The sequence below is a fragment of the Rhinopithecus roxellana genome, chromosome 8, assembly GCF_007565055.1.
Source record: "Rhinopithecus roxellana isolate Shanxi Qingling chromosome 8, ASM756505v1, whole genome shotgun sequence".
In the NCBI taxonomy this organism is placed as follows: Eukaryota; Metazoa; Chordata; class Mammalia; order Primates; family Cercopithecidae; genus Rhinopithecus; species Rhinopithecus roxellana.
Window position 1 is genome coordinate 90,326,138 of NC_044556.1, and position 24,766 is coordinate 90,350,903.

General features: G+C 45.9%; 2 protein-coding genes across 9 annotated transcripts in view; one reads left to right on the forward strand and one right to left on the reverse strand.

Moving 5' to 3' along the window:
• Nucleotides 1-3,819, forward strand: part of COQ8A (coenzyme Q8A) — a 41,022-nt gene extending 37,203 nt beyond the window's left edge. Inside the window, 6 exon segments of the mRNA XM_010381902.2 lie at nt 48-141; nt 373-514; nt 826-933; nt 1,152-1,217; nt 1,528-1,614; nt 2,732-3,819. Of these exon segments, the coding sequence (XP_010380204.1) occupies nt 48-141; nt 373-514; nt 826-933; nt 1,152-1,217; nt 1,528-1,614; nt 2,732-3,016 (782 nt within the window). The 3' untranslated portion in view covers nt 3,017-3,819.
• A 2,899-nt stretch (nt 3,820-6,718) lies between these two features.
• CDC42BPA (CDC42 binding protein kinase alpha) overlaps nt 6,719-24,766 on the reverse strand; it is a 329,925-nt gene continuing 311,877 nt past the window's right edge. For 6 of the 8 annotated variants that reach the window (XM_010381872.2, XM_010381856.2, XM_010381847.2 and 3 more), the window contains 3 exons: nt 22,307-22,424; nt 11,559-11,716; nt 10,794-11,139 (listed from right to left, as the gene is read on the reverse strand). In XM_010381872.2, coding sequence (XP_010380174.1) covers nt 11,008-11,139; nt 11,559-11,716; nt 22,307-22,424 — 408 coding nt within the window. In that variant the 3' untranslated portion in view covers nt 10,794-11,007. Of the gene's footprint in view, nt 11,140-11,558; nt 11,717-22,306; nt 22,425-24,766 lie in introns of all 8 variants that reach the window. The other 2 variants (XM_010381838.2, XM_010381864.2) reach the window with 2 other exon arrangements.

Below are 24,766 nucleotides of genomic sequence, written 5' to 3' on the forward strand. Positions count from 1 at the left end.
TCCCTGCAGAGCCCCCTTCCTCGCTGATGCCCTCCTCTCCGACCCAGGCCTGTTCCCCGAGCACCTGATCGACGTGCTGAGGCGGGAGCTGGCTCTGGAGTGTGACTACCAGCGGGAGGCCGCCTGTGCCCGCAAGTTCAGGTGTGGCCCCTGGCCGGGCCCCTTGTGTGTTTCCACCAGGGAGGCAGAAGGGACCACGTTCAGCAGCTGGTGAAGGACTCTCCGGCTCCGAGGGGCAGAGGGCTGGGGTTGCAGCCTGGGCCGAGGCCACATCCTGCCTGGGGTGAAGGAGGGCCCTCTGCCTGGTGGGGTGTGCGTGAGGGGCGATGTGGAGGGCCTGTGGCTAGGGTGTGACCTCCCGCCCCTACCCAGGGACCTGCTGAAGGGCCACCCGTTCTTCTACGTGCCTGAGATCGTGGATGAGCTCTGCAGCCCGCACGTGCTGACCACAGAGCTTGTGTCCGGCTTCCCCCTGGACCAGGCTGAAGGGCTCAGCCAGGAGATTCGGAATGAGGTGCGTCTGTGCCAGCAGACAGGTGGGCCGGGGTGGCCCTGCTGTGTGGTGTTTGGTGACCTAATGGTGTTAGCCGGGGACTTGGAGCCCTGACGTGCTCCCTGGGGGTGAGTGGCGTTGAAGTAGCACCAGTGGGATTCAGGGGGACACAGGGGAGCTGCTGCCTTCCCTGGCCCAAGTGACACTGAGAATCAAACAGTCCCGCAGGGTATGGTGGGTAAAACAGGAGGCAGGGGCTTCTCTGGCCCCAGTCACCCAGGGCACCAGGCAGTGTGGTGCCGCCTGATGCAGGCCTTCCGCACTGTCCACAGATCTGCTACAACATCCTGGTTCTGTGCCTGAGGGAGCTGTTCGAGTTCCACTTCATGCAAACAGACCCCAACTGGTCCAACTTCTTCTATGACCCGCAGCAGCACAAGGTGAGCCCCAGGGTGGGGGCACCCACAGCCAGGCCTGAGACCTTCTCTGAATGGGGCACGTGAGGCCCTGGCCCGCCCCTTGTCCTGGGAAAGTCAGCAGAGAGTGCAGGGCTCCGGGAGTGGGGATCCTCACCACCCTTTGTTGCACCCCCTTCCTGGCCCCACACCTGCACCACAGAGCAGCAGGGCCAAACTTCTCCTGGTGTCTCTGTCCCCAGGTGGCTCTTTTGGATTTTGGGGCAACGCGGGAATATGACAGATCCTTCACTGACCTCTACATTCAGGTAACAGGAGAGGGGCCCTGGCCTTGGTCCATGTTTTTCTGAGGCTGGGACAGGATGCTGGGGCACTCGGGGCGGGGAGAATGACTGGGTTCCTGCCCTTGTGTCCCCAACTGCGCTGCCTGCCCCTCAGGTCTGGTGACAGCAGGCAGTTAGGCTGACAGCTGCCAGGCGTGTCTCCGCACTGGCCGGGGGCCTTGTGCAGGGAGAGGATGAGGGTAGGGTGGGCCCGGGTGTGGCACTTGGCTCCCTGGGATGTTGGGAGCTTTTCTTTCCATGCTGCCCATGGGTCCCCTCCTGTGCCTCTCCCCAGATCATCAGGGCTGCTGCCGACAGGGACAGGGAGACTGTGCGGGCGAAATCCATAGAGATGAAGTTCCTCACCGGCTACGAGGTTAAGGTGAGCAGGGTTGCGGGGGATCCCCAGGACCTGCTGACCCAGGGCCCAGCTCTCTGTGTAGGAATGGATGAAAGCACAGGGGGCAGCTGCCCTCAAAGGGCCCCCAGAGCCTGGGCCTCCTTGGGCATGGTCTGAAAGCTGGGGCCTGCCCCGGCCCATGCCGCCGTGCTGTGTGTGAGATTTTCCGAGGGGTCCAGTGAGTTGGGGACTCAGGGGACTTGTCATGAAGCTCTTGTTTCTGCCTCTCACTCTTGCCCACTTACGGCTTGGGGTCAGGGCTTGACTGAGCCAATGTGCAGAGCAAGTGGGAAGGGAAGCCCCAGCCCTCCCCTCATCAAGCCTCCCTGGGGAGAGTCGGAAGAACCCTCAGAAGCCTTTTAAATAAAGGCGAACATCTGTGCTGGTGCCGCCTGAAGCCACCCACAAAGCGGCATTTTCCGCTTGCTGCTTGACAGTGGGGAAGGAGTTAAAGAAATCCAGGTCAAGCCTTGGGTTTGCCGTCTGGTAGGAGTGCCTTTTGAGGCATGTCAGGATCTCTGAGCCTCCCTTATCTCAGCTGTAAGCCCTCAGCGGGCGGCAGCTCTCTGGCGCCTCTTCCGTATGGCCACTCGCACTGACTCGATTCCTGGCCCCCCATCCCTCTGACCACCTCAGGCTGTCCCTGGCAGCAGCTCTTCTCCCCTGCGCTGCTGGTGGCAGGTTCCTTAGGCTGCTAGTTCCTGTGGGCAGACACACGGCCGCTGGATGTGTCTTGGGTGGACTCTGGCAGGCTCAGACACGCATGGTGGGAGGCCCTGCCAGCTCAGGCCCACAGACTCTGTTCTTTTTGGCCAGAACAGTGTTTTGTTAAAACCTGGAATGAGTGCCACGAGGAGGGACGCATCCTCTGCATTCTGCCACAGGCCTCACCACTCCCTTTTGTATTCCATCAGCCCAGTTCATGTTACCCTCGTGTTCCCGGCCCCTGTGGGTTTGAGTTTATGCCCATTACCATGATGTAATCCAGTTTACAGCAGAGTTTTGAGTGACAACTCAGCACTCCAGGCACTGTGGGAGGAACCCAGGCTGGTGGAGGGCTCTGGTCTCGCCGCCATTTACCCTTCCTCTCCTGCCCCAGGTCATGGAAGATGCCCACTTGGATGCCATCCTCATCCTGGGGGAGGCCTTCGCCTCCGATGAGCCCTTTGATTTTGGCACCCAGAGCACCACCGAGAAGATCCACAACCTGATTCCCGTCATGCTGAGGCACCGTCTCGTCCCCCCACCCGAGGAGACCTACTCTCTGCACAGGAAGATGGGGGGCTCCTTCCTCATCTGCTCCAAGCTGAAGGCCCGCTTCCCCTGCAAGGCCATGTTCGAGGAGGCCTACAGCAACTACCGCAGGAGGCAGGTCCAGCAGTAGGGCTGCGGGCCAAGCCCAGGCCGGCTCCAAGGGAACTCTCTCCTTCAGACAGGCCAAAAACCAATAGGGAGGTGGCGGTGATGCTCTTTTTAACTCCTTTGCCTAAAGAGGGGGTGGCTGCCTGGAGCCCCATAGCCAGTGTTTCCCACGATTTCTGTTGCTAAATGGTTGTAGGGTGAGAAGTGCAAGAATGAAGATGAAGACCACTGCTCGGTCAGTCTGCCTCCGAGTGTCCTCTCAAATAAGTAGATGAAGATGAAAGGGCAACTTAGTTTTCTTTTTCCTGACGTGAATGTTAAGCAGAAGGGAGAGTCCTTACTCCCTTCCACCCTCTGTTCCAGTACAAAACCCAGAAACATGAACACAGATACAATTGTGGGATTTCATTATCTGTGTAGTAGGGGTGTGTGTGTATGTGTTTCTAGAGTGAGATTTGTGTTTTCTACCCTTTTCCTCTCCAGCCGATGGACTGGAGCTGGGAGAGGTGCTGATCTAACAGTGCCAACAAGTGCTCCTTAAGTCTGTGACGCCCAGGCCTTAGGGCTGGCTCTCATCTTTGACAGCTGAATGTTTCTGAAGAACTGCTGCCCCACGGTGACGGGGGGAGCAGCAGAACAGGGAATGCCAGACACAGGCTGGCTGCTGCTGGGAAGTGGGGTGGGACTTCCTTCCTCGGTCTGGAGAGGCACAGGTGTCACCAGTTCCAGCCAAAGGCTCCTCACAGGTTCTGTGAATTTTTGTACAAGTCTTGTAATTACTGAATCAACTTGTTTCAATTTAATAAAAATGCTCGTGGGAAGTGCTTTGGCGCGTGTACTTCTGTATTTGGCGTGTGTGTTCTGTATTTTGGAGAATGACGACCCGTATCTTCTAGCTCGTGGTGGTGGTTTTTTCCTGACCTCATGGTCAGAGCAGGCTCAGTGTCACAGCCCATTTGCAAGGTTTGGGCCTGGTTCAGCGTGCGGCTCGGCCCCAAACCTGGAAGGCTCAGCCCCGTTCCCTGTAAGAAGGGCGGTGGGAGTGGTAGAGAACAGGAGGAGAAGCTGCAGTGTCACTGCCCCAGCCCCCAGCAGGCTGTACCACACTGCTGAAGCAGCTGTACCCGGTGATGGTGGCAACTGGGAGGACAGTGACACCTGCCAGCAGGGCTGACGCCAGTCTGCATCACAGTGAGACGTCGCCTCTCTAGACATCAGCTGCGGTTGAGGACCAGTTCCTGCAAAGTGGCTTTTCCTGGGGCCAGCTTGATTCCTAGATAACAGGACACACTGGACACTGAGCTGGGGCCTTTCCTACAGACCTGTGAGCCATTGAAAGTGCAGCTGCAGACCATAGAGGCCCAAAAGAGGCTTTGAGAGGTATAGGCTTTCAGGGTTCTTAAAGAAAACATAGTTTATGAAATTTGGGATTGCTAAGTAACAGACCCAGTGGGCTTCAGGACAGGATGGAGAGGTCTGAGTGGTGTCCGTGAGGCTGCCCGACTAGCAGTGGTGCCCAGCACCACTGGCAGATCCCTGGCTGGAACTCTTGCGGCTCTCTTAAGGGTATTTGCTGTTACTTAGCGAACTCTGCGGCACTCAGATCTGAAGCCAACGCCCTGCAGAGTAAACAGCAGGGGCAGAACCCAGGCCAGCCCCAGCCAGGGCTCTCATGGCATCTTCCTCTGAAGTCAAGCAGCAGCATGTGGTGGGGAAGGGAAAGGAGAACAGAGAGCCAGCATTTGCTTCCCCAGGAACCATGACGTTAACTGCTGGGAGAGGAGGAATTGTCTTTTTTTTTTTTTGAGGCGGAGTCTTGCTTTGTCGCCCAGGCTGGAGTGCAGTGGTGCGATCTCAGCTCACTGCAGGCTCCACCTCCCTGGTTCGCGCCATTCTCCTGCCTCAGCCTCCGGAGTAACTGGGACTACAGGCGCCCTCCACCTCGCCCGGCTAATCTTTTGTATTTTCAGTAGAGATGGGGTTTCACCGTGTTAGCCAGGATGGTCTCGATCTCCTGACCTCGTGATCCGCCCGCCTCGGCCTCCCAAAGTGCTGGGATTACAGGCGTGAGCCACCACACCCGGCCGAGAGGAGGAATTTTCTAAGGGAAATTGGAATACGGTTTGTGTGTCCTAAGTCTGAGAGCCAGCTGAGGACTAGAGCCCTTCCTGTGAAGACAGTGGGGATCACTGGATTGCAAATTACTCTAATCCCCAAGCAAAGCTGGCTCTGAAGCTGGCCACACATACTTCTTATTTTGTACCTATTTTGATTTTTACTGTATTGTGATGCATGACTCCCCGTGCTCACCCATTCACACTGAGACATGGGGCTTGAGAACATGGCAAATCATGGCTTGATTTTCCCAGGGTCTGTGTCTTCGTATCCCTAACATCTAAGTGAAGGGCTGGACACTGCATAACAAAAATAATATTTGTTAATGTAGGCTTTAGTGGTTACTCATAAGGACAAAACACTGAGCCATAGGCTAGAAGTTAGATTCTGAGTGCTTTTCTACATTAACTCCTGACACTCCAAGTGGGTGTTTTTACAGAGGAAAAAAAGAGGCCCAGAGGTTAAGTGGTAGAACCAGAATTTGGAACAAGACAGTCTGGTCTTACAGTCTACACTAATGGGACCAAACCAAGGGCTGGCAAACTATGATGGTCCAAGGGCCACATCTGGCCCACTGCATTTTCCTATATTCCTATATACAGGAATATAATGCTGTATATATAGTTTACAGCATTATATTCTAACCAAAAAATGATCATGCCAGGCCATGCAAAACTGTACAATATTACAACAGGAAAAACCCTAAAAAATTTATAAATGATACTACACTATCAAATAAAAAAGCAAGTCATTTTGTTTTCATGAGATTTCAAGGTTGATTTGAGTCACCTTCCCCTGGAACTGCATGGTGTCCTGTGTAGGGAGGTGCCCAGCGTGCTGCATTTTTGCAGTTTTGTAAGTTTTACTGGAGCACAGCCACTCTCGTTTATGTATGTAGCAGGCTGTCTAAGACTGTTTTGCACCGAAATGCCACAGCCGGGGGGCTGCAGCGAACTATATATACAGTCCACAAAGGCACAAGGATTTCTTAACTCGTCCTGGACAGAAAAGGGTTGCCAAGCCCTGTTCTAAAGCACTGCACAGCTGACATTATAGCAAACCAACATAACAGTAACAGCCACAAGTGTCAATTCCAAGGGCCATTGGAACCGGAAGTGTTCTCTGAATAACTATTTAGCTGCCACCAGTTCAGGAGTTTCTTTAATGCCATCCCTGGACCTTCCCTGTAGGTTCTTAGATGCACCATTGTTAACTCCAGAAAAGCAGTAACAGTCAGTCTTGTTTAAGTGACACAAAATCAAACTGCTCCCACATTCACACTGTCCGGGCCACTCATGAAACCTCATGTAGCCAGAGCTTGGTCTTGTGGACTGAAGCAACAGCAACAGGGAAGTTCTGGCCAGAAGTGGGGAGTTGAAAGCTTCAGGAGAATTGAACATCATTCTTACCTGAGCTAAGGAAGACATTAAGAAAGTCCTAGATTAAACCACGGGGGCAAACTAACCCCATGTCCTTTTATGGTGTAAGGAAGCAGCCTGGATGAGGAGGGAAGCCAGCAGAAAGAAGAGAAGTGACACGCGGAGAGGTGGCACCTTTCTCTATTCCTCAGACTTTCAAGTGGGGAGAAAAAAGACAAAATACTCAATGCTAACAGTTCTCTGTTTTATTGCAATACAGCAAAGTCTGGTTAATATTAAGTGATATCAACATAAAATATTGGTGAGGAATCTTTTGTGACATTTTTTACTATCCCACCTTAAATATTTCTGTGCAAAAGAATCCACATCATTGCTTGGTAGCAGAGGATCTCTTAGAAAGTTCCCTAAAACATTGTGGGCATAAAACCAAACAAAATAAAATAAGGATAGGCTAAAGCAGTATCTTTCCCCCTCCATACACATTTGTCAGCATTATATTCTAACCGAAAAATGATCACACCAGGCCATGCAAAACTGTACAATATTACAACAGGAAAAACCCTAAAAAATTTATAAAATGAATGATATTACACTATCAAATAAAAAGGCAAGTCATTTTGTTTTCATGAGACTTCAAGATTGATTTGAGTCAGCTTCCCCCGGAACTGCATGGTGTCCTGCGTAAGGAGGCGCCCAGCGTGCTGCCAGTGCTGGGGGAGCCCGCACTCCTTATCTAGCAGGAGTGCACAGAGAACTCTGGACTTGAGTAACAATTAAAGTCATAACGAAAGAGGTTTCAAAATGGGCTCAATGAAATGCAGCTCATCTAGTTCAGGACTGGGCCAGAGAGGGGGGGGAGTGGAGTGCCCAATTCATTCCTATTGTGCTCACTGGACGTGTGGGCTACGGCAAAGTCTGCTCTGAGCGCCCCTCTGTCTAGATTGGATGGGGAGCCTTAGGCTTGGCAAGGCCCACCTGCTGGGAGACTGCAGTGGTTGTGATCCCGGTCAAAGGCGGCAAATGGCCCTGCTGCATCAGTGGTTTTGACGTCTGCTCACCCCTGCTCTGGCTTTTCCTTAATGATACCTGAGATGCCACATAAATGTAACCAGTCTTTCTCAGAAATAGATGTGGCCACTAAGTAACAAAATGACGTAATTCTAACCTATGGAAGGAGAGGCTGAGAGCCAGCCGGGAATGATAGATTGTTGCTGTAAACATGACAGGAATTTCAGATTCTCCCCTGAAGTGTGGGCACAATAATTGGCTGGAAAACCAAATAGATGGGCTCGTTTTAGTTGTATCTCATAGCCTGAAAGCTGTGCTCCCTGGGAAAAACAGAAATCACTAAGTGTGTTGGGGGTGTGCATAAATACATATATAATAACAAAAAATGTAAGATCTACTTTAGCAATAATTTGACAAGGAGTAAGACTTTTGTTTTTGGCAAAAATAAATAATATATATGTATGTAATTTTAAACACCCAAAGCACAAAACATGATTAGTCAGAATTCAAGGGTAGATAACTTGGTTGGACATAGATAGCACCAAATACTAACGCAGATAGACGACCTCAGAAATGCCTCTGAATGTTATTTTTTTCTATTGAGAAACAAGTGTCTGCTGCCATATACATTTTAAAAATGTCCTGAATGAAAACAAAGGATGTCTTCAGATAGTAATAAAATACTTTACCTGTGAGCTTTGCTACCGACTCCTCTGAATGGTCATTATGTTTTTTTCCCCTGAACTCCCTCCTTGTCTTTTCACATCATTCTTCTCAGAAGCTTCTGGAGGTAACAGGCTTCATATTTAAGGGTGGGATAAACCCAGTAGGATGACCATTATTTTGGGAAAACCCTCCCCAAAACTATTACCTCTGGCAGTGTTTCTCCCCTAAAGCCCAGGTTTTAGAATCTACACAAATTTGGGACTGCTCTATTACAACTGATGAGATGACTTGCCATTGCAGTGGAAAAATCAAAGAGCGCCGTGGTGCAATCCATGGGGTGAATATGGACAAGCCGCCCAGTTAGCCTGGCAACCAAGACAAGCCTCAGTAGTTCTCTCTCTGCCCTGTTGGGAGGCGGAAGGGTATGACCCATTGCAGTAGAGCCTAGACTTTAGGTAGGGTTATATTTTGATCCTAAAAGCATCCTTTGGAAAATAAGCACCTATAGGCAACAAAAATTCACAATTACTTGCCAAAGCTACAAACTAATGGCTTATGTCAATAAGCCATTTATCCTGTTAATCTCAGCTTGGGATGGCCTCCTCCCTGCCTGAGAAGAGAAGGGAGAGAGAAGGCAAGGGGAAAGGGAAGAGGAGGATGGGGAGGGTGGGGAGAAGAGGAGGGGAGGGTGAACAGAAGGGGTGCGAGCTGGTCACGAGCACCAGGCAGGGGGCCGGCTGGCTGACTCCCTTCTCTCAAGTGGAGTGCTGAAGACAAGGATCTACCTAGTCATATGACAATGATCCAATTAAAGGGCCGACCCTTGGTATTCAGGTGACAAAAGCATTTTTATACTTCATTGTAAAAAGCAGAAAGATTTGGGAGATTAGAACTGTGCTGTGAATTACACCCATCCAAAACAAAATGTAATCAAATCTGAGCCGGCACCAAACTCAGAATGTTTAAATGTCAAAGCTGTTATATGAAAATTCCCAATTATAGGTGCTTGCAATGGAATCCCTAGCAGGATCCTTTCTTCCCTCACTGCATCTCAGAACCTTCTCCACATAGCAGCATCACCTGGAAACAGCTTCAGCTCCCTGCACATGCCACAGGCCAGCATGGGCTACTGCCAGTGACACAGAGGTGGAGTCACAGACAGCAGCAGTGAAATGATGGCCTTAAACACTGCAACTCAGGTTAGCAACTGCAGGAAAACTTTCTTCAATTTCACTGAATTTTAAAGAGAGAATCCTGTCTCTCTCAGAGAAACTTAGGCGAAAAGTAAAAGAGAGGCAAAATCTCTTTCCTTCCATGAGATATTTTTATTTTTATCTCTTTCTCTACTCATGTGCTTAACTGGTGAAATGACTCTGTAGAAATAGATCATTCTGATTCTGCATCTCATTTCCTTATGGCAACTACAACAGGAGGAATCCAGCTGAAAATGCCACTAACCCCACAATCCAGCACCTGAGAGAGGAAGCCAGTCCAAGCGCCGTGCTGGGCTCACTCTGGCCTGTGCACTGGGGTTGTCATGTCCATTTTCCACTGGCTATGGGAATAATATTTGGTTAAGGCTGTTAAAGCCCTTGCTTTTGAGGTTTTACATTATTTGGTAATGAAAGCCTTTTTTTCTTCCTTTCCCAGGCTTATCTGAAGAGAAGCTCATGCCCACCCTCAAAAAAACAGACTCCTCCTTGGGAACCGTCTCCAGCCCTGGGCCAGACACCTCACTGTGACTTAGGGAGGGACAGGATGAGACCAGGAATAAAAGCATTTTTAGAAACTATTTTCTGGACCTTCAGAAGCTACAACACTCCTTGCACCCTTTCAGATGGAAGGGATCAGAGGTGACAGAATCATATATTTCTACATTTATCTGCAGAAGATAAAAATACAATAAAAAGTGAGAAGTGTTCAAATTCTACCACTAGGAAAAGAAACACCTTGGGTGGAGATGAGTTAGCCTTCTGCTGCTGCTGCTGAAGTGGCTTCAGATGTTAAAGCTCTGGTGCCAGGGCACACTCCAGACCAGCAAAACCAGGCTCTGCAAATGTTTTCCAAAGCTCCCGGGTGACTGGAGCCTACGACCAGTTTGAGGACAGGGCAATAAAGGGAACTCTGATTTCTCTCGCTCTGCCTCTAAAAATGTGAGCTTGAGGCCTTTCCACCCTTTACATCACTTAGCTGGGAAACAGACAAGAAACAACGTATTTCTTTAAATTAAATCATCTCTCTTATATATGCATCCATCTTTTGTTGAATATAAGAGGCTCCTTTTAAATATATACTTTCAGTACTTCTACATTTATGTATTCATTTAAACTCTGTATTGTAGTAAAATATGCATTGTTTTAATTCATAAGGATTTCCTGGCAACAATCAGGTTGACACTCACTGTGGTTGCCGATTAAGAGCTTAGTGAGCCACTCCAGGGACGGATTCTCCCTTCTGGATGCGGAGAATCCCATGAGCTATTTTAGGACTATAATGAGACTCTACTGTGAAAGCAAAATCTGTCTAATCTTATTCTTATCACTTACATTTGTGTAATCTATTTAAACTACCTTTGGGAGTAGGGGCAAAATGTTACTGAAAGCAACTCTAAGTGCATGGAATGAAATCAATGTTAATCTAAGCTGCTATGGAAAGTCTGTCTTCGTTGTTGCTGTTAGGCTAGGGGCGTGGATTTGAGAGTCATGTTGTCAGAACTCCTGAATCCCTGTCCTGCTACTGCTGCCAGCCCCTGGTGGCTTTCAGGCTGAGATGGAGGGAAGAGATGAAAGTGAGAAGAGGCGAGTGGCAGGGAGCGGAGAGCGAGAGGTCTCAGTGCTGAGGCAGCTCACGGGTCCCAGCTCCCACGGTCAGTGCTCTCCAGGGAGAGGCTCTTGGTCTTTCGGGGTGAAACTGGGCTTGGGGGGCTGCTTAGGTTGGAACTGTTGGAAGCTGTGGAATGCCTCGGAGAGTCAGAGTCCTGTAAGGCCCAAAGTAAAACAATGAGAAGGCGGGGGAGAAAGGGAGGCAGAAGGGGCTGAGATTACCACCGCCCCCTCCAGCCACCCTGACCAAATAACCCATGGCGCTTCCTCGCTGTTGGTATGAAGCCCCTTCTATGAGCTGAGGAAGAGACATAGAACATGCATGCTCTGTCCTTTCTGTAGGCCTTTACAGATGATGGTATTTTCACACAAAAGCCAGAAGTCTGAATGCCTCTGGGAAAATTGCAGTTTGCAACCTAAGTGACTGGCCTAGTTGCCCACTGGCCAAGAGTGAATGCTGGCCCCTGGCCCCGACCCCTGCTGCAGTTGAGGCCAATCCCAAGGTGGTGGGACTACTTGGAAAGACGCCCTAGTCTTTTTGATACATGACGTCTCCGGAACCCTGCCCACTCACCTCTCCGTCAAAGTCCCTCGCCGGGGCATCACTTCCTTGGTCCATGCCTCCGGAGGACAAAGAGCCCTCTGATGGGGAGGGCATGGGCTGCCGCTTGGCACTGTAGCTTCCTCCAGAGAATTCCCTCTTTAATGCGCTGCCATTCTGTGTGGATGACCCTACAGTACATCATGCAGGCAAAATTTACATATGCAGAGGGGACAATGCTCTAGAAAGCACACAGACTGCTGAGCTGACAGGCCATCCTTTGTAGGCCCCAGACCCTCCTCCCCTGAAGCACATTAAGTCCAACTGTAGTACCTTTACCCTGAGCTCAACCCTGAATCCAGCAATCTCACTTGCTGTTCCTGTCCACCCCAGCCACGGGGACTCCCGGTGAGTGAGCAGCACTCTCTAGGCTGTGCCATCTGCCCAAATGCCCCACTTGCTAACAATTCCCTGGAATCCGTCAAGTCTCCACCTGCCTGGTACTGCCTCGCAAGTCTTTCCCAGTCACTGACAGCTCCCAGGCATCTTTCGTGGCATTTGTGAAGTCACGTTGTCATCATGTGCCTGCCATTCTCCTAATAGATGAGGTGTCTTTGCCTCTCCAGGGCCTAGCACAGGACATGGCACACGGCAGGCTCAAAACAGATGTGCTAAAGGAGGAAGCTGGGTTGAACCATCCCCAGAGAGAGGCCATGCCACCCAATGCAGAAATATTGCTTATCTTCTAGACAATTTTCATAAAACCACAAAGAAAACATAAAAGTACTTTTACTTTACAGGGCAAAGAGCCTGAGATATAAAATAAAAATGAGGTTTTCTTCAAAGCCACTCTCTACTGTGTTCTCAAAGTTGGGGTACGTAACAGTGGACCAGCAGCATTCACAGGAAGAAAAGCGAAGAGGCAAAACACCCTGGGAAACTCGGGGCTATTGTCAATACCTATTTAAAGCTCTTAGCATTCCTTACTATTACAAGGTTTTTGCTTAAACATGCCTTAATCGTGCTGAGTTTCTGTATTAGGATTATTGGTCCAAAAGACTGTGTTGACGTTTTAGCACAACTCTAAGGTACAGGCTGTGCTTGTTTCAACTTTTTGCTGGTTTAAGATGTTTCAAGTGTTTTTTACATTAAGAATTCAGTGAAAATGTCAAAACATGATAGTTTAAAGCAGTACATTTATCTAATGACCACCAAAATACACAAGTGTTCATAAATAAACTGAACAAGAGCCTGCCTGGGCGAACTCTGTCCTTGGTAATCCCCCTTCCACCTCCCTTCCTCAGCTTCTTTGCGAAGCCCCTACCTAGGCTGCAGTCACAGGCTCGTTGGCATCTCCTCAACACTGTAACTGACTGACTGCAGATCAGCAACACTGGTAACACAGATAAGCAATACTGCTTAGCGTATGATGGAGCTTTACAAACACCAACGCCCAGCCCTATCCCAGAACAATTACAGCAGAGTTTCTGATTTAACTTTAAAGGTTCTGTGATTTTTGCACATTGATTTTGTATCCTGAGACTTTGCTGAAGTTGCTGGTCAGCTTAAGGAGATTTTTGGACTGAGATGAATGGGTTTTCTAAATACACAATCATGTCATCTGCAGACAGAGACAATTTGGCTTCCTTTCTTTCTATCTGAATACCCTTTATTTCTTTCTCATCTCTGATTGCCCTGGCCAGAACTTCCAACACTATGTTGAATAGGAATGATGAGAGAGGGTATCCTTGTCTTGTGCCAGTTTTCAAAGGAAATGCTTTCAGCTTTTGCCCATTCAGTATGATATTGGCTGTGGGTTTGTCATAAATAACTCTTATTATTTTGAGATACGTTCCATCAATACCTAGTTTATTGAGTTTTCAGCATGAAGGGTGTTGAATTTTATCAAAGGCCTTTTCTACATCTATTGAGATAATCGTGTGGTTTTTTTCACTGGTTCTGTTTACATGATGGATTACGTTTATTGACTTGCGTATGTGGAACCAGCCTTGCATCTCAGGGATGAAGCCGAATTGATCATTGTGGATAAGCTTTTTGATGTGCTGCTGGATTCAGTTTGCTAGTATTTTATTGAGGATTTTTGCATCAATGTTCATCAGGGATATTGGCCTGAAATTTTCTTTTTTTGTTGTGTCTCTGCCAGGTTTTGGTATCAGAATGATGCTAGCCTCATAAAATGAGTTAGGGAGGATTCCCTCTTTTTCTGTTGTCTGGAATAGTTTCAGAAGGAATGGTACCAGCCCCTCTTTGTACCTCTTGTAGAATTCGGCTGTGAATCTGCCTGGTCCTGGGCTTTTTTTTTTTTTTTGGCTGGTAGGCTATTAATTACTGCCTCAATTTCAGAGCCTGTTATTGGTCTATTCAGGATTTGACTTCTTCCTGGTTTAGTCTTGGGAGGGTGCATGTGTCCAGGAATTTATCCATTTCTTCTAGATTTTCTATTTTATTTGTGTAGAGATGTTTATAGTATTCTCTGATGATAGTTTGTATTTCTGTGGGGTCAGTGGTGATATCCCCTTTATCATTTTTTTAATTGTGTCTGTTTGATTCCTCTCTCTTATTAGTCTGGCTAGCGGCCTATTTTGTTAATCTTTTCAAAAAAACAGCTCCTGGAATCATTGACTTTTTGAAGGGTTTTTCATGTCTCTATCTCCTTCAGTTCTGCTCTGATCTTAGTTATTTCTTGTCTTCTGTTAGCTTTTGAATTTGTTTGCTCTTGCTTTTCTAGTTCTTTAAATTGGGATGTTAGGGTGTTGATTTTAGATCTTTCCCACTTTCTCCTGTGGGCATTTAGTGCTATAAATTTCCCTCTACACACTGCTTTAGCTCTGTCCCAGAGATTCTTGTACATGTACCTTTGTTCTCATTGCTTTTAAAGAACTTATTTCTGCTTTCATTTCATTATTTACCCAGTAATCATTCAGGAGCAGGTTGTTCAGTTTCCATGTAGTTGTGAGGTTTTGAGTGAGCTTCTTAATCCTGAGTTCTAATTTGATTGCACTGTGGTCTGAGACACTGCTATAATTTCCGTTCTTTTGCATTTGATGAGGAGTGTTTTACTTACAATTATGTGGTCAATTTTAGAATAAGTGTGATGTGGTGCTGAGAAGAATGTATATTCTGTTGATTCGAGGTGGAGAGTTCTGTAGGTGTCTATTAGGTCTGCTTGAATCAGTGTGCAGAAATCACATGCATTCCTACACACCAATAATACAGACAGCCAAACCATGAGTGAACTCCCATTACAATTGCTATAAAGAGAATAAAATACCTAGGAATACAATTTATGAGGGATGTGAAGGACTTCTTCAAGGAGAACTACAAACCACTGCTCAGTGAAATAAAAGAGGACACAAACAAATGGAAGAACATACCATGCTCATGGATAGGAAGAATGAATATCATGAAAATGGCCATAATGCACAAAGTAATTTACAGATTCAATGCTATCCCCATCAAGCTGCCAATGACTTTCTTCACAGAATTAGAAAAAACTACTTTAAATCTCATACGGAACCAAAAATTAGCCTGCATAGCCAAGACAATCCTAAGCAAAAAGAACAAAGCTGGAGGCATCACACTACCTGACTTCAAACTATACTACAAGGCTACAGTAACCAAAACAGCATGGTACTGGTACCAAAACAGATATATAGACCAATGGAACAAAACAGAGGTCTCAGACATAATGCCACACATCTACAACCATCTGATCTTTGACAAACCTGACAAAAACAAGCAATGGGGAAAGGATTCCCTATTTAATAAATGGTATTGGGAAAACTGGCTAGCCATATGCAGAAAACTGAAACTGGACTCCTTCCTTACACCTTATACCAAAATTAACTCAAGATGGATTAAAGATTTAAGTGTAAGACCTAAGACCATAAAAACCCTAGAAGAAAACCTAGGCAATACCATTCAGGACATAGGCACGGGCAAAGACTTCATGACTAAAACACCAAAAGCAATGGCAACAAAAGCCAAAATTCGCAAATGGGATCTAATTAAACTAAAGAGCTTCTGCACAGCAAAATAAACTATCATCAGAGTGAACAGGCAACTTGCAGAATGGGAGAAAAGTTTTGCCATCTATCCAACTGACAAAGGGTAATATCCAGAATCTACAAAGAACTTAAACAAATTTACACGAAAAAAAAAATTACCCCATCAAAAGATATGAACTGACACTTCTCAAAAGAAGACATTTATGCGGCCAAGAAACATACAAAAAAAGCTCATCATCACTGGTCATTAAAGAAATGTAAATCAAAACCACAATGAGATACCATCTAATGCCAGTTAGAATGGTGATTATTAAAAAATCAGGACACAACAGATGCTAGAGAGGATGTGGAGAAATAGAAACTTTTTTTTTTTTTTTTTGGAGACAGAGTCTCTGTCACCCAGGCTGCAGTGCAGTGGTGCGATCTCAGCTCACTGCAAGCTCTGCCTCCCAGGTTCATGCCATTCTCCTGCCTCAGCCTCCCGAGTAGCTGGGACTACAGGTGCACGCCACCAAGCCCAGCTAATTTTTTGTATTTTTAGTAGAGACAGGGTTTCACTGTCTTAGCCAGGATGGTCTTGATCTCCTGACCTCGTGATCTGCCCACCTCGACCTCCTAAAGTGCTGGGATTACAGGCCTGAGCCACCACACCCGGCTTAGAAATGCTTTTACACTGTTGTGGGAGTGTAAGTTAGTTCAACCATTGTGGAAGACAGTGTGGTGATTCCTCAAGGATCTAGAACCAGAAATACCATATGACCCAGCAAACCCATTACTGGATATGTACCCAAAGGATTATAAATCATTCTACTATAAAGACACAAGCACACATATATTTACTGCAGCACTATTCACAATAGCAAGGACTTGGAACCAACCCAAATGCTCATCGATGACAGACTGGATAAAGAAAATGTGGCACATATACACCATGGAATACTATGCAACCATAAAAAAGGGTGAGTTCATGGCCTTTGCAGGGACATGGATGAAGCTAGAAACAATCATTCTCAGCAAACTAACACAGGAACAGAAAACTAAACACCACATGTTCTCACTCATAAGTGGGAGTTGAACAACGAGAATACACGGACACAGGGAGGGGAACATCACACATCGGGGCCTGTTAGGAAGTGGGGGGTTAGGGAAGGGATAGCATTAGGAGAAATACCTAATGTAGATGATGGGTTGATGGGTGCAGCAAACTACCATGGCACATGTATACCTATGTAACAAACCTGCATGTTCTACACATGTATCCCAGAACTTAAAGTATCATCATCATCATCATCTCTCCTGATGATTCCAGAAGGCCCCTCAGGCTAAGAATCACTGACAACCTCACTCCCCAGAAGATGCATTTCCCCTAACACTCCATCCCCATCATTGGGTTTCTGCACATGCAATGGTCTTCATTTGTTGACATATTTCTTGGCAAATATACTCTTTACTTTTTTGATGTGGAACGCCTGTCTCCTTAGATTATAACCTAATTGAATGCCATAAAATATTTTTTGAGTTTTCTTCCAATTCCATGCCTAGTTTAGTGCTCAGTTCAACAAATAACAAAAAAGTTACTTTAACATTTTGTTATTCTGCACAGAAAGCCAAACTGCCAGAGACTTCCACCACTTTGCTTATTAATGGTGTGACCTTAAGCAAGTTATTTTACCCTTCTGAGTTTCCATTTTCTTTACCTTTAAGTAAAAAAATAAATTCTACCTTATAGGACTTTGTGGGAACAACTCAACACTCAATGCATGGAGAGTAACATGCAAGACAGAAGGTGTGTGAGGGCCCGCACTGTGCTTCTGGTCTTTTCACTGTCTCTCCTCCTTCTTAGTCATCATTTATAGAACACAGAAATGAACTGAATTCTACCCCAGTGATTTCCACTTTTTTTTTTTTCCACTTTTAAACTTCAGGAATTTTTCTTTTCAAAGAAAGGTTACACTCAAACACTACAACCTTAAAAAAAAAATCAAGGCAGGGCTGTTTTGATTGAACAGCAAAAGGGGCCTGGGGACCCTCTGGCTGAGACCATGTACTGTACTCAGGGTACAGCCCCTTCCAGAGAGTTTTAAGTGGTGACTCTGGGGGCTGGGCCCTAAATCTCTTGGGGATGAGCGATGTCCAACCTCTGCATGACTTCCAGGAGGGTCTGGGAAGTTCCCAGTGAGCCCCAACTGCTGACAGGAGTGGGTCTCATTCCTCAGGTGAACTGGGAAGGAGTGAAGGAAGCATGATGAGCACTGCTGTTTCAGTTTGACTTTGCATCGTGAAATCGCGAGTCTGGCTGTGGAAGATCCTATGAGATCTTGCTGTAGAGACTGAACATAGTTGGCCTGTTCCTTCTTGTCTCTCTCTTGGCTGGCTGTCCTTCTGGAAACATTTTATGAGTTGGCCTAGTCTTGAAGCCAGCAGGAGGCACTCTAAACACCAGATGCCCCTCCGCATTCCCAAGAGGGTCTTTCCTCTTGTGTCTTTACTGGACAAGCAGCTTGTGTCTTTACTGGACAAGCAGCTGGTAACCAGGGACATAAAAAAGGCCAAACTCGGCCTGGCGCGGTGGCTCAAGCCTGTAATCCCAGCACTTTGGGAGGTCGAGTCGGGTGGATCACGAGGTCAGGAGATCGAGACCATCCTAGCTAATACAGTGAAACCCCGTCTCTGTTAAAAAATACAAAAAACTAGCCGGGCGAGGTGGCGGGCGCCTGTAGTCCCAGCTACTCGGGAGGCTGAGGCAGGAGAATGGCGGGAACCCGGGAGGCTGAGCTTGCAGTGAGCTGAGATCCGGCCACTGCACTCCAGCCTGGGCGACAGAGCGAGACTCCGTCTCAAAAAAAAAAAAAAAAAGAAAAAAAAAAAGAAAAAAGGCCAAACTCGATGAACGCATTAAGGGCCTTGACAAGAATGCCAGGCCAGTTCCAGTTTGTCATTTGCATGCCATCAACAGCGATATGGGAGCCTCACTTCAGCACTTCTAAGGAAATGGGCTGTCTCGGCTCTTTAAATCTTTGCAATTTAGGGCCTATCTTTATCTGCAATTCCCCAAATCCAAAAGTCCTGAAAACCAAAAGTTTTTTCACAAGCTTGATGCAAATTAATGTGATGACAAAACCTAATGTGAACTGGGCCAGGCATGGCAGCTCACACCTGTAATCCCAGCACTTTGGGAGGCAGAGGCGGGCGGATCACCTGAAGTCGGAAGTTCAAGAGCAGCCTGGCCAACATGGTGAAACCCCATCTCTACTGAAAGTACAGAAATTGGCTGGGTATGGTGGCGCATGCCTGTGTTCCCAGCTACTTGGGAAGCTGGGGCAGGAGAATTGCTTGAATCTGGGAGGCAGAGGTTGCAGTGAGCAAAGACTGTGCCACTGCATTCCAGCCTGGGCAACAGATAGAGACTCTGTCTCAAAACAATAAAAACAAGGCCGCACGTGGTAGCTCAGGCCTGTAATCCCAGCACTTTGGGAGGCTAAGGTGGGCGGATCATGAGGTCAGGAGTTCAAGACCAGCCTGGCCAACATGGTGAAACCCCATCTATACTAAAAATGCAAAAATTAGCTGGGCATGGTGGCACTTGCCTGCAGTCCCAGTTACTCGGGAGGCCAAGGCAGGAGAATTGCTTGAACCTGGGAGGCGGAGGTTGCAGTGAGCCAAGATTGTACCACTGCATTCCAGCCTGGGCAACAGAGTGAAACTCTGTGTCAAAAACCAAACAAAAACAGAAACACAAAACCAAAACAAAAAACAAAACAACAACAAAAAACCCAAAAAAATCCTGGAAGTTGACTTTAGGCTTTGTTTATAAAGACTCCATTTATTCCTATATTTACAGTGTGAACAGTCTTAACTTTTGCTGTGTGAGTATTAATGTGTTTGTGGGAACTTAATGTGTTTGTTTGTCATGGATCTTGCTGGGAATAAAACATAATATAGGGTAGATCCCTTTCTAAAACATAAAAACATTCTGGCCTCAAGGGCTTCAGGTAACGAATTATGGACCATTACTTAATTCCTAAAGTTGTAACACCTTTGTACCTGACTTCTTGATAACTTATAGTTAGTAACAGCTTACATCAATCATCAAATCTAGCTATCGCTAATAAAAACATAATAGAAGTGGTTGTTATTTTCCCACTTAGCAAGATTTTTTCATTGTGCAGGGCTACATACTGGGTCCAGATGACGTTAGGAGATAATGGCAAGAAAGTTGCAAACTGTACACTTCAACATCTTGTCAATCAAAAGCTTCTTGAAAGCATGCTCTATGTCTGTAGCCAGCCTCCAAGATGATTGTCCCTTCTAGTATTCACTCATATGTAGTCCCCTGCCACACACCCAGGGCTGGTCTGTGTGATCAACAGTGTACTGCAGGAGTGATGATACAGCACTCCTGAGGTTAGGTAGAAGACTGCTGCTTCTGTCTCTCTGATCACTTGCCCTGGAGGAAGCTTGCAGCCAGGCCACAAGGACACTTAGGCACAGGGTATGGAGAGGCCCACAATGGCAAAAACGGGAAGCCTCCAACCAACAGTCAGTGAGGAACTCAGACCTGTCTACAACCACATGGGTGAACCTGGAAGCAGATTCCCTAGTCACAGCTGAGTCTTGAGGTGACTGTAGCCCCAGCAAACAACTCAACTGCAATCTCCTGAGAAACCCTGAACCAGAGTCATCCAGTCTATGATGTTCTCAGATTCCTGACCCTGAGGCACTGGGAGATAATAAATGTTTGCTATTTTAAAGCTCCTAATTTGTGGGATAATTTCTTATGTAGCAAGAGGTAACTAACACAACATCATTCATCTTTATGTTGCTAGAATCTAAAAAAAAAAAAAAAAATACCTGGGCACAAATTGGGTGCCAAAATCAGTACTTGCTGAATGAAGAGCAAATGAATGGAGGAAACTCAATCTGCATCAGAAGACTTGAACTCAACTATCTAACATTCAAGAATAGAAGGGAACAAGTAAGTTTTCTGACTCAATGACTTTTAAATGTGAAATTGAATTTAGTGCAGTGCAGTTACTTTCTCTTAAAGTTCATTTGCATGGAGGTGAAAAAAGGTTTCACTGAAGTTGCACCTGGTACACTTTGGGACTGCATTTACGCTGGCACACTCGATTGACATTCTCTCTGATCTCCAAGCGAATGCTATGCTCCCGGGAAAGCACGCATTTGAGAAAGTTACAGAAAAGCAACCCTTCAGCCAAGAACAGTCTTCCCCAGGTAAGAAACTACAATGATCACTTGACAATCTATAACCTCACTGCTTATAATTCAGGAAATATCTAAGATCACAGTGAATCTGACGGGAGTAAAATTTATTTTTTTAAATCAGCCAAATGTCCCATCTGTACATTTCTCTCATTTTGAGGTAAGTAGCCTTTAGCATCTTTGTATAATTTTACTCAGGCAGACAATATCTTTTTATACACCTTTCCCCCCCCACCAAAAAGTTGCTCCGTGACAGTAGCTGAACCTAAGTGCACCATGGAACAGTTTTTTCTCTCTACGGTCCCTTAGCTCAAGGTTCTAGTTTGAAAGTGTAGAAAAGAGACGCTGCAGTTCCGAGTACAGTTTAAAAAAAGAGAGAGAGAGAGAGAGAGAAAGAGACTAATAAAGACTGAGACACACCTGAAAGCAGGTACTAGGTCATATATGATTTTTACCCCCAGCACCTCAGCAGAAGAGTTGGTAGGTAATGGAACTTCAAACATGTGTACTGAATGAATGTTATCTTTATTGTAGTAAAGGGTATATTCTTGAATCCATTCCTGGCCTTCTTTCAGTGAATCAAACATATGCATTCTTTTTTTTTTTTTGCTACCTCGGGAACTTTGGACATGCCTGGAATGTCCTGCCCCAGCCCCTTCTTAAATGGTTGTAAATGGGGGTAAATGGTATCATACTGAGGCCCTAGCAGGAAGTCTGAGTGTCATCTTTAACTCTCTCCCTTACTTTTCCACAGCTAATTCATCATCAAGTCTTACTGCTTTTAACTCTGAAAATATATCTGGAGAATCTACCATTTTCTCTCCTTCTGCCCCTGCTGCATCCCAAGCCCTTATCGGTTTCCACCGGGATCACTCTAGGAGTCTCCTATCCGGATGCTGGCTTCCACTCTTCCTGCCTCTAGTCCATTCTCCACTTGGCAGCCTGCAGGACTGTTTTAAGAATGTAAACTGAAAGAAAAATTTTCCCTACTTAAAAGTCTTCCTTTTGCTTTTGAATAAAGTAAAAAATGTCTTACCTTGGTCTTCAAGGCCCTGCTGGTCTGACCCTTACCTGCTACTCCCCTCTAATTTTTGTTACTTCCTCACCACTACCATGTAGCCACACTAGCCTTCTTTCAGTTAACCAAATATTATTCAAACATGACTCCACCTCTAGGGAATGATTTTCCTAATTATTCTGCCAAGTAGGGATTCATCCCGAACAGCTACCCCTTGTTATTCTCTATTACTGTATGCTATTTACTTCCTTCAGAGCATTTACCACCACAATTTGTAACCATATTTGTCTGTTTCCCAGATGGCCTGTATACTCTAAAAGGACTTGGGGACTATTTTCTTAACAACTGCATTTGTGCCTATTAGGCATTACCCAGCAGGGTGTGAGACACTTCAGCCACTTGAGAATGCAATGGGCACACGTAAGTGAAGGACGTGTCACCCACAGGACATGAGGGGAAGGAGCTGGAGTCACCCTGTCTCGGAGGCACCTTCCTGCAGCCCCGGCACTTACTTGCTGACAGGCCACTGCTAGCACTCATGGAGCGGCCAGGCTCAGGGCGGGATTTGGTGATAGATGGAATACTGACTGAGCCACTGAATACTGTCCGACTTTCCTGAGGCCGAGGGTTCTATAAACAAAAGCAAGAGAGATATCCTTTAGCCAGAAAGAAACTGATTTTTCTGCAGAGATGTCTATTTTTCACTATAATTACCAAGAAATAAAGTCATCTTAACCAGAATGACACACAGCAAGGAACGGCAGATTATATAGTCTTTCCCACCCACAAAAGTAATAAAAACCTAGCATGAAGTAAATCTCATCCTAATCAGGAGTAAGTACTTATACTTACTGAAATACTTATCAGTAAACAGCGTTTTTTGGGTTGTAAAAACAGTAAGTAAAAGTTATATGGTTAGATGTGACAGTGAAGGGTAGAATTACATGGACATTTGCCGATAACTGAAAGTTTTTACCATGTATGACATTTTTATTTGCTCAACAGCTGAATAAGTCCATTTGGATAAAATTCTACTAAAATTATATTCTTCTCAAGAAAATGTTTTATTGATGTGACACCAAATGTGCCATTTATAAGTTCACACCCCGGTCACCAGGCATCTTTACTGACTCACACCAATAGTAGTACTGGGATTAGAAATAAGATGCTGCAATACTCACAAACTAGGTGAAGTTAGTTAATTTGGGACTATTAGTTTGAAAACTAATTTCTGATGTAAATGGCCTGGATTTGATTTCAAAGGTTTATAAACAGGTTTATATACATTTACTTGGAAGATTTATCTACTCCTTACTGATTTTTCCATTTAATTATTGAATGATTTTAGTGTGTGAGGTAGGAAAATAGGCCATAAAATGTTTTCCAAATCACACACACCTAAAGGATAGCCAGAGAGGTGGTGTGCAGGGTGAGCTGTCTGGTTATAGTTGAGAACAGAAAGTAGGCAGCCTCCCCAAAGGCCCCAATCTTTTTCAGACCAGAAGGATGAGATGTTGGGGCTGAAAAAGTCCAGAGGAGGGAAAAATATTTCAATATTCTTTATAAATCCTGCAGAAGGCAAACTACATATACCATGTTATTAACATCTCTTTTAACACTCACAAGGCTTTTCTCCATTTGCTGACATAATCCGAGCCTCATGTAAGCATCTTCTGCAGCAAATGGTCTGGATTTGATTTCTTATAATTTATAAACAGATTTATATATATTTACTTGGAAGATTTACCTACTCCTTATTGATTTTTCTTTCATAGCTATGAAAATGATGGTAATCTTACTAGCCTACTGTCAGCCAGCCTCTCCTTCACTGGCTGTTCAAGAGGGTGTGCCATAAAGGCAGCATAGTGGCTGTGAGCACAGGCTACAGAGGGATTTGGCCCACTACTCACATCTGTGCTGCACAGCTGACTAACAGCAGGGCTTGGGGTCGCTAAACTCTGAGCCCCAGTTCCCTCAGCAGTATCATGGGGATAATAACTGCCTCCTGGGGCTTGTCTGAGGATGAAGCTAATTACACTAGCAAAAAGAAAGCATGTAGCCCAGTCCCACTATGTGCCCTTTCTTTCCTCTGTTCTAGTAACAGCCTCATTCAGCTATCCGCAATAACACTTTCAAACTTCCTTTTAGTCACATCAAAACAGCAATTCTGGCCAGGTGCGGTGGTTCAGGCCTGTAATCTCAGCACTTTGGGAGGCTGAGGCAGGCGGATCACGAGGTCAGGAGTTCGAGACCAGCCTGGCCAATATGGTGAAACCCTGTTGCTACTAAAAATACAAAAAATTAGCTGGTGTGGTGGCACGCACCTGTAGTCCCAGCTACTCAGGAGGCTGAGGCAGGAGAATTGCTTGAACCCGGGAGGTGGAGGATGCCGGAGGAGCCAAGATCGTACCACTGCACTCTGGCCTGGGCAACAGAGTGAGACTCCATCTCAAAACAACAACAACAAACTCCCAGCAATTCTGCTTGGTGGTGGGGGGATCACAACTTTTACATGTTTAAATAATACCTTAACTCTATAATGGAAATGCAATGAAAAAAAAAATCACACATTGAAAGCCCTAAAAAAATCAAGTTTTGTGACTTTTCCAAAGGATCAATTTGTTAAGTAAAGCCAAACAGTTTAATTCCAAGTTAAATTATAACATGCAACTTTCCTTTGAAAAGAGATGCTCTCTTCATAGAATGCTATAGGCTACTGTTAGTGTAGGGTAATCCTTTATCTTTTCTACATCATCAGAAAATCACACAGATAGTCATAGCCACTAAGACATAACAAAACATGACTGGAAGATATATTTATTAACCTGGTGTTCTCTCAGTGCTAACTAGTTCATTAAAATTGTTTGCTTTTTTTCTGATTATAAAGGTAATACTCATGAACTGCAGAACATATAATAATGAAATCATAAGAGACCAAAAAAGTCCCCTGTGAATTCACCAGATACTATCAA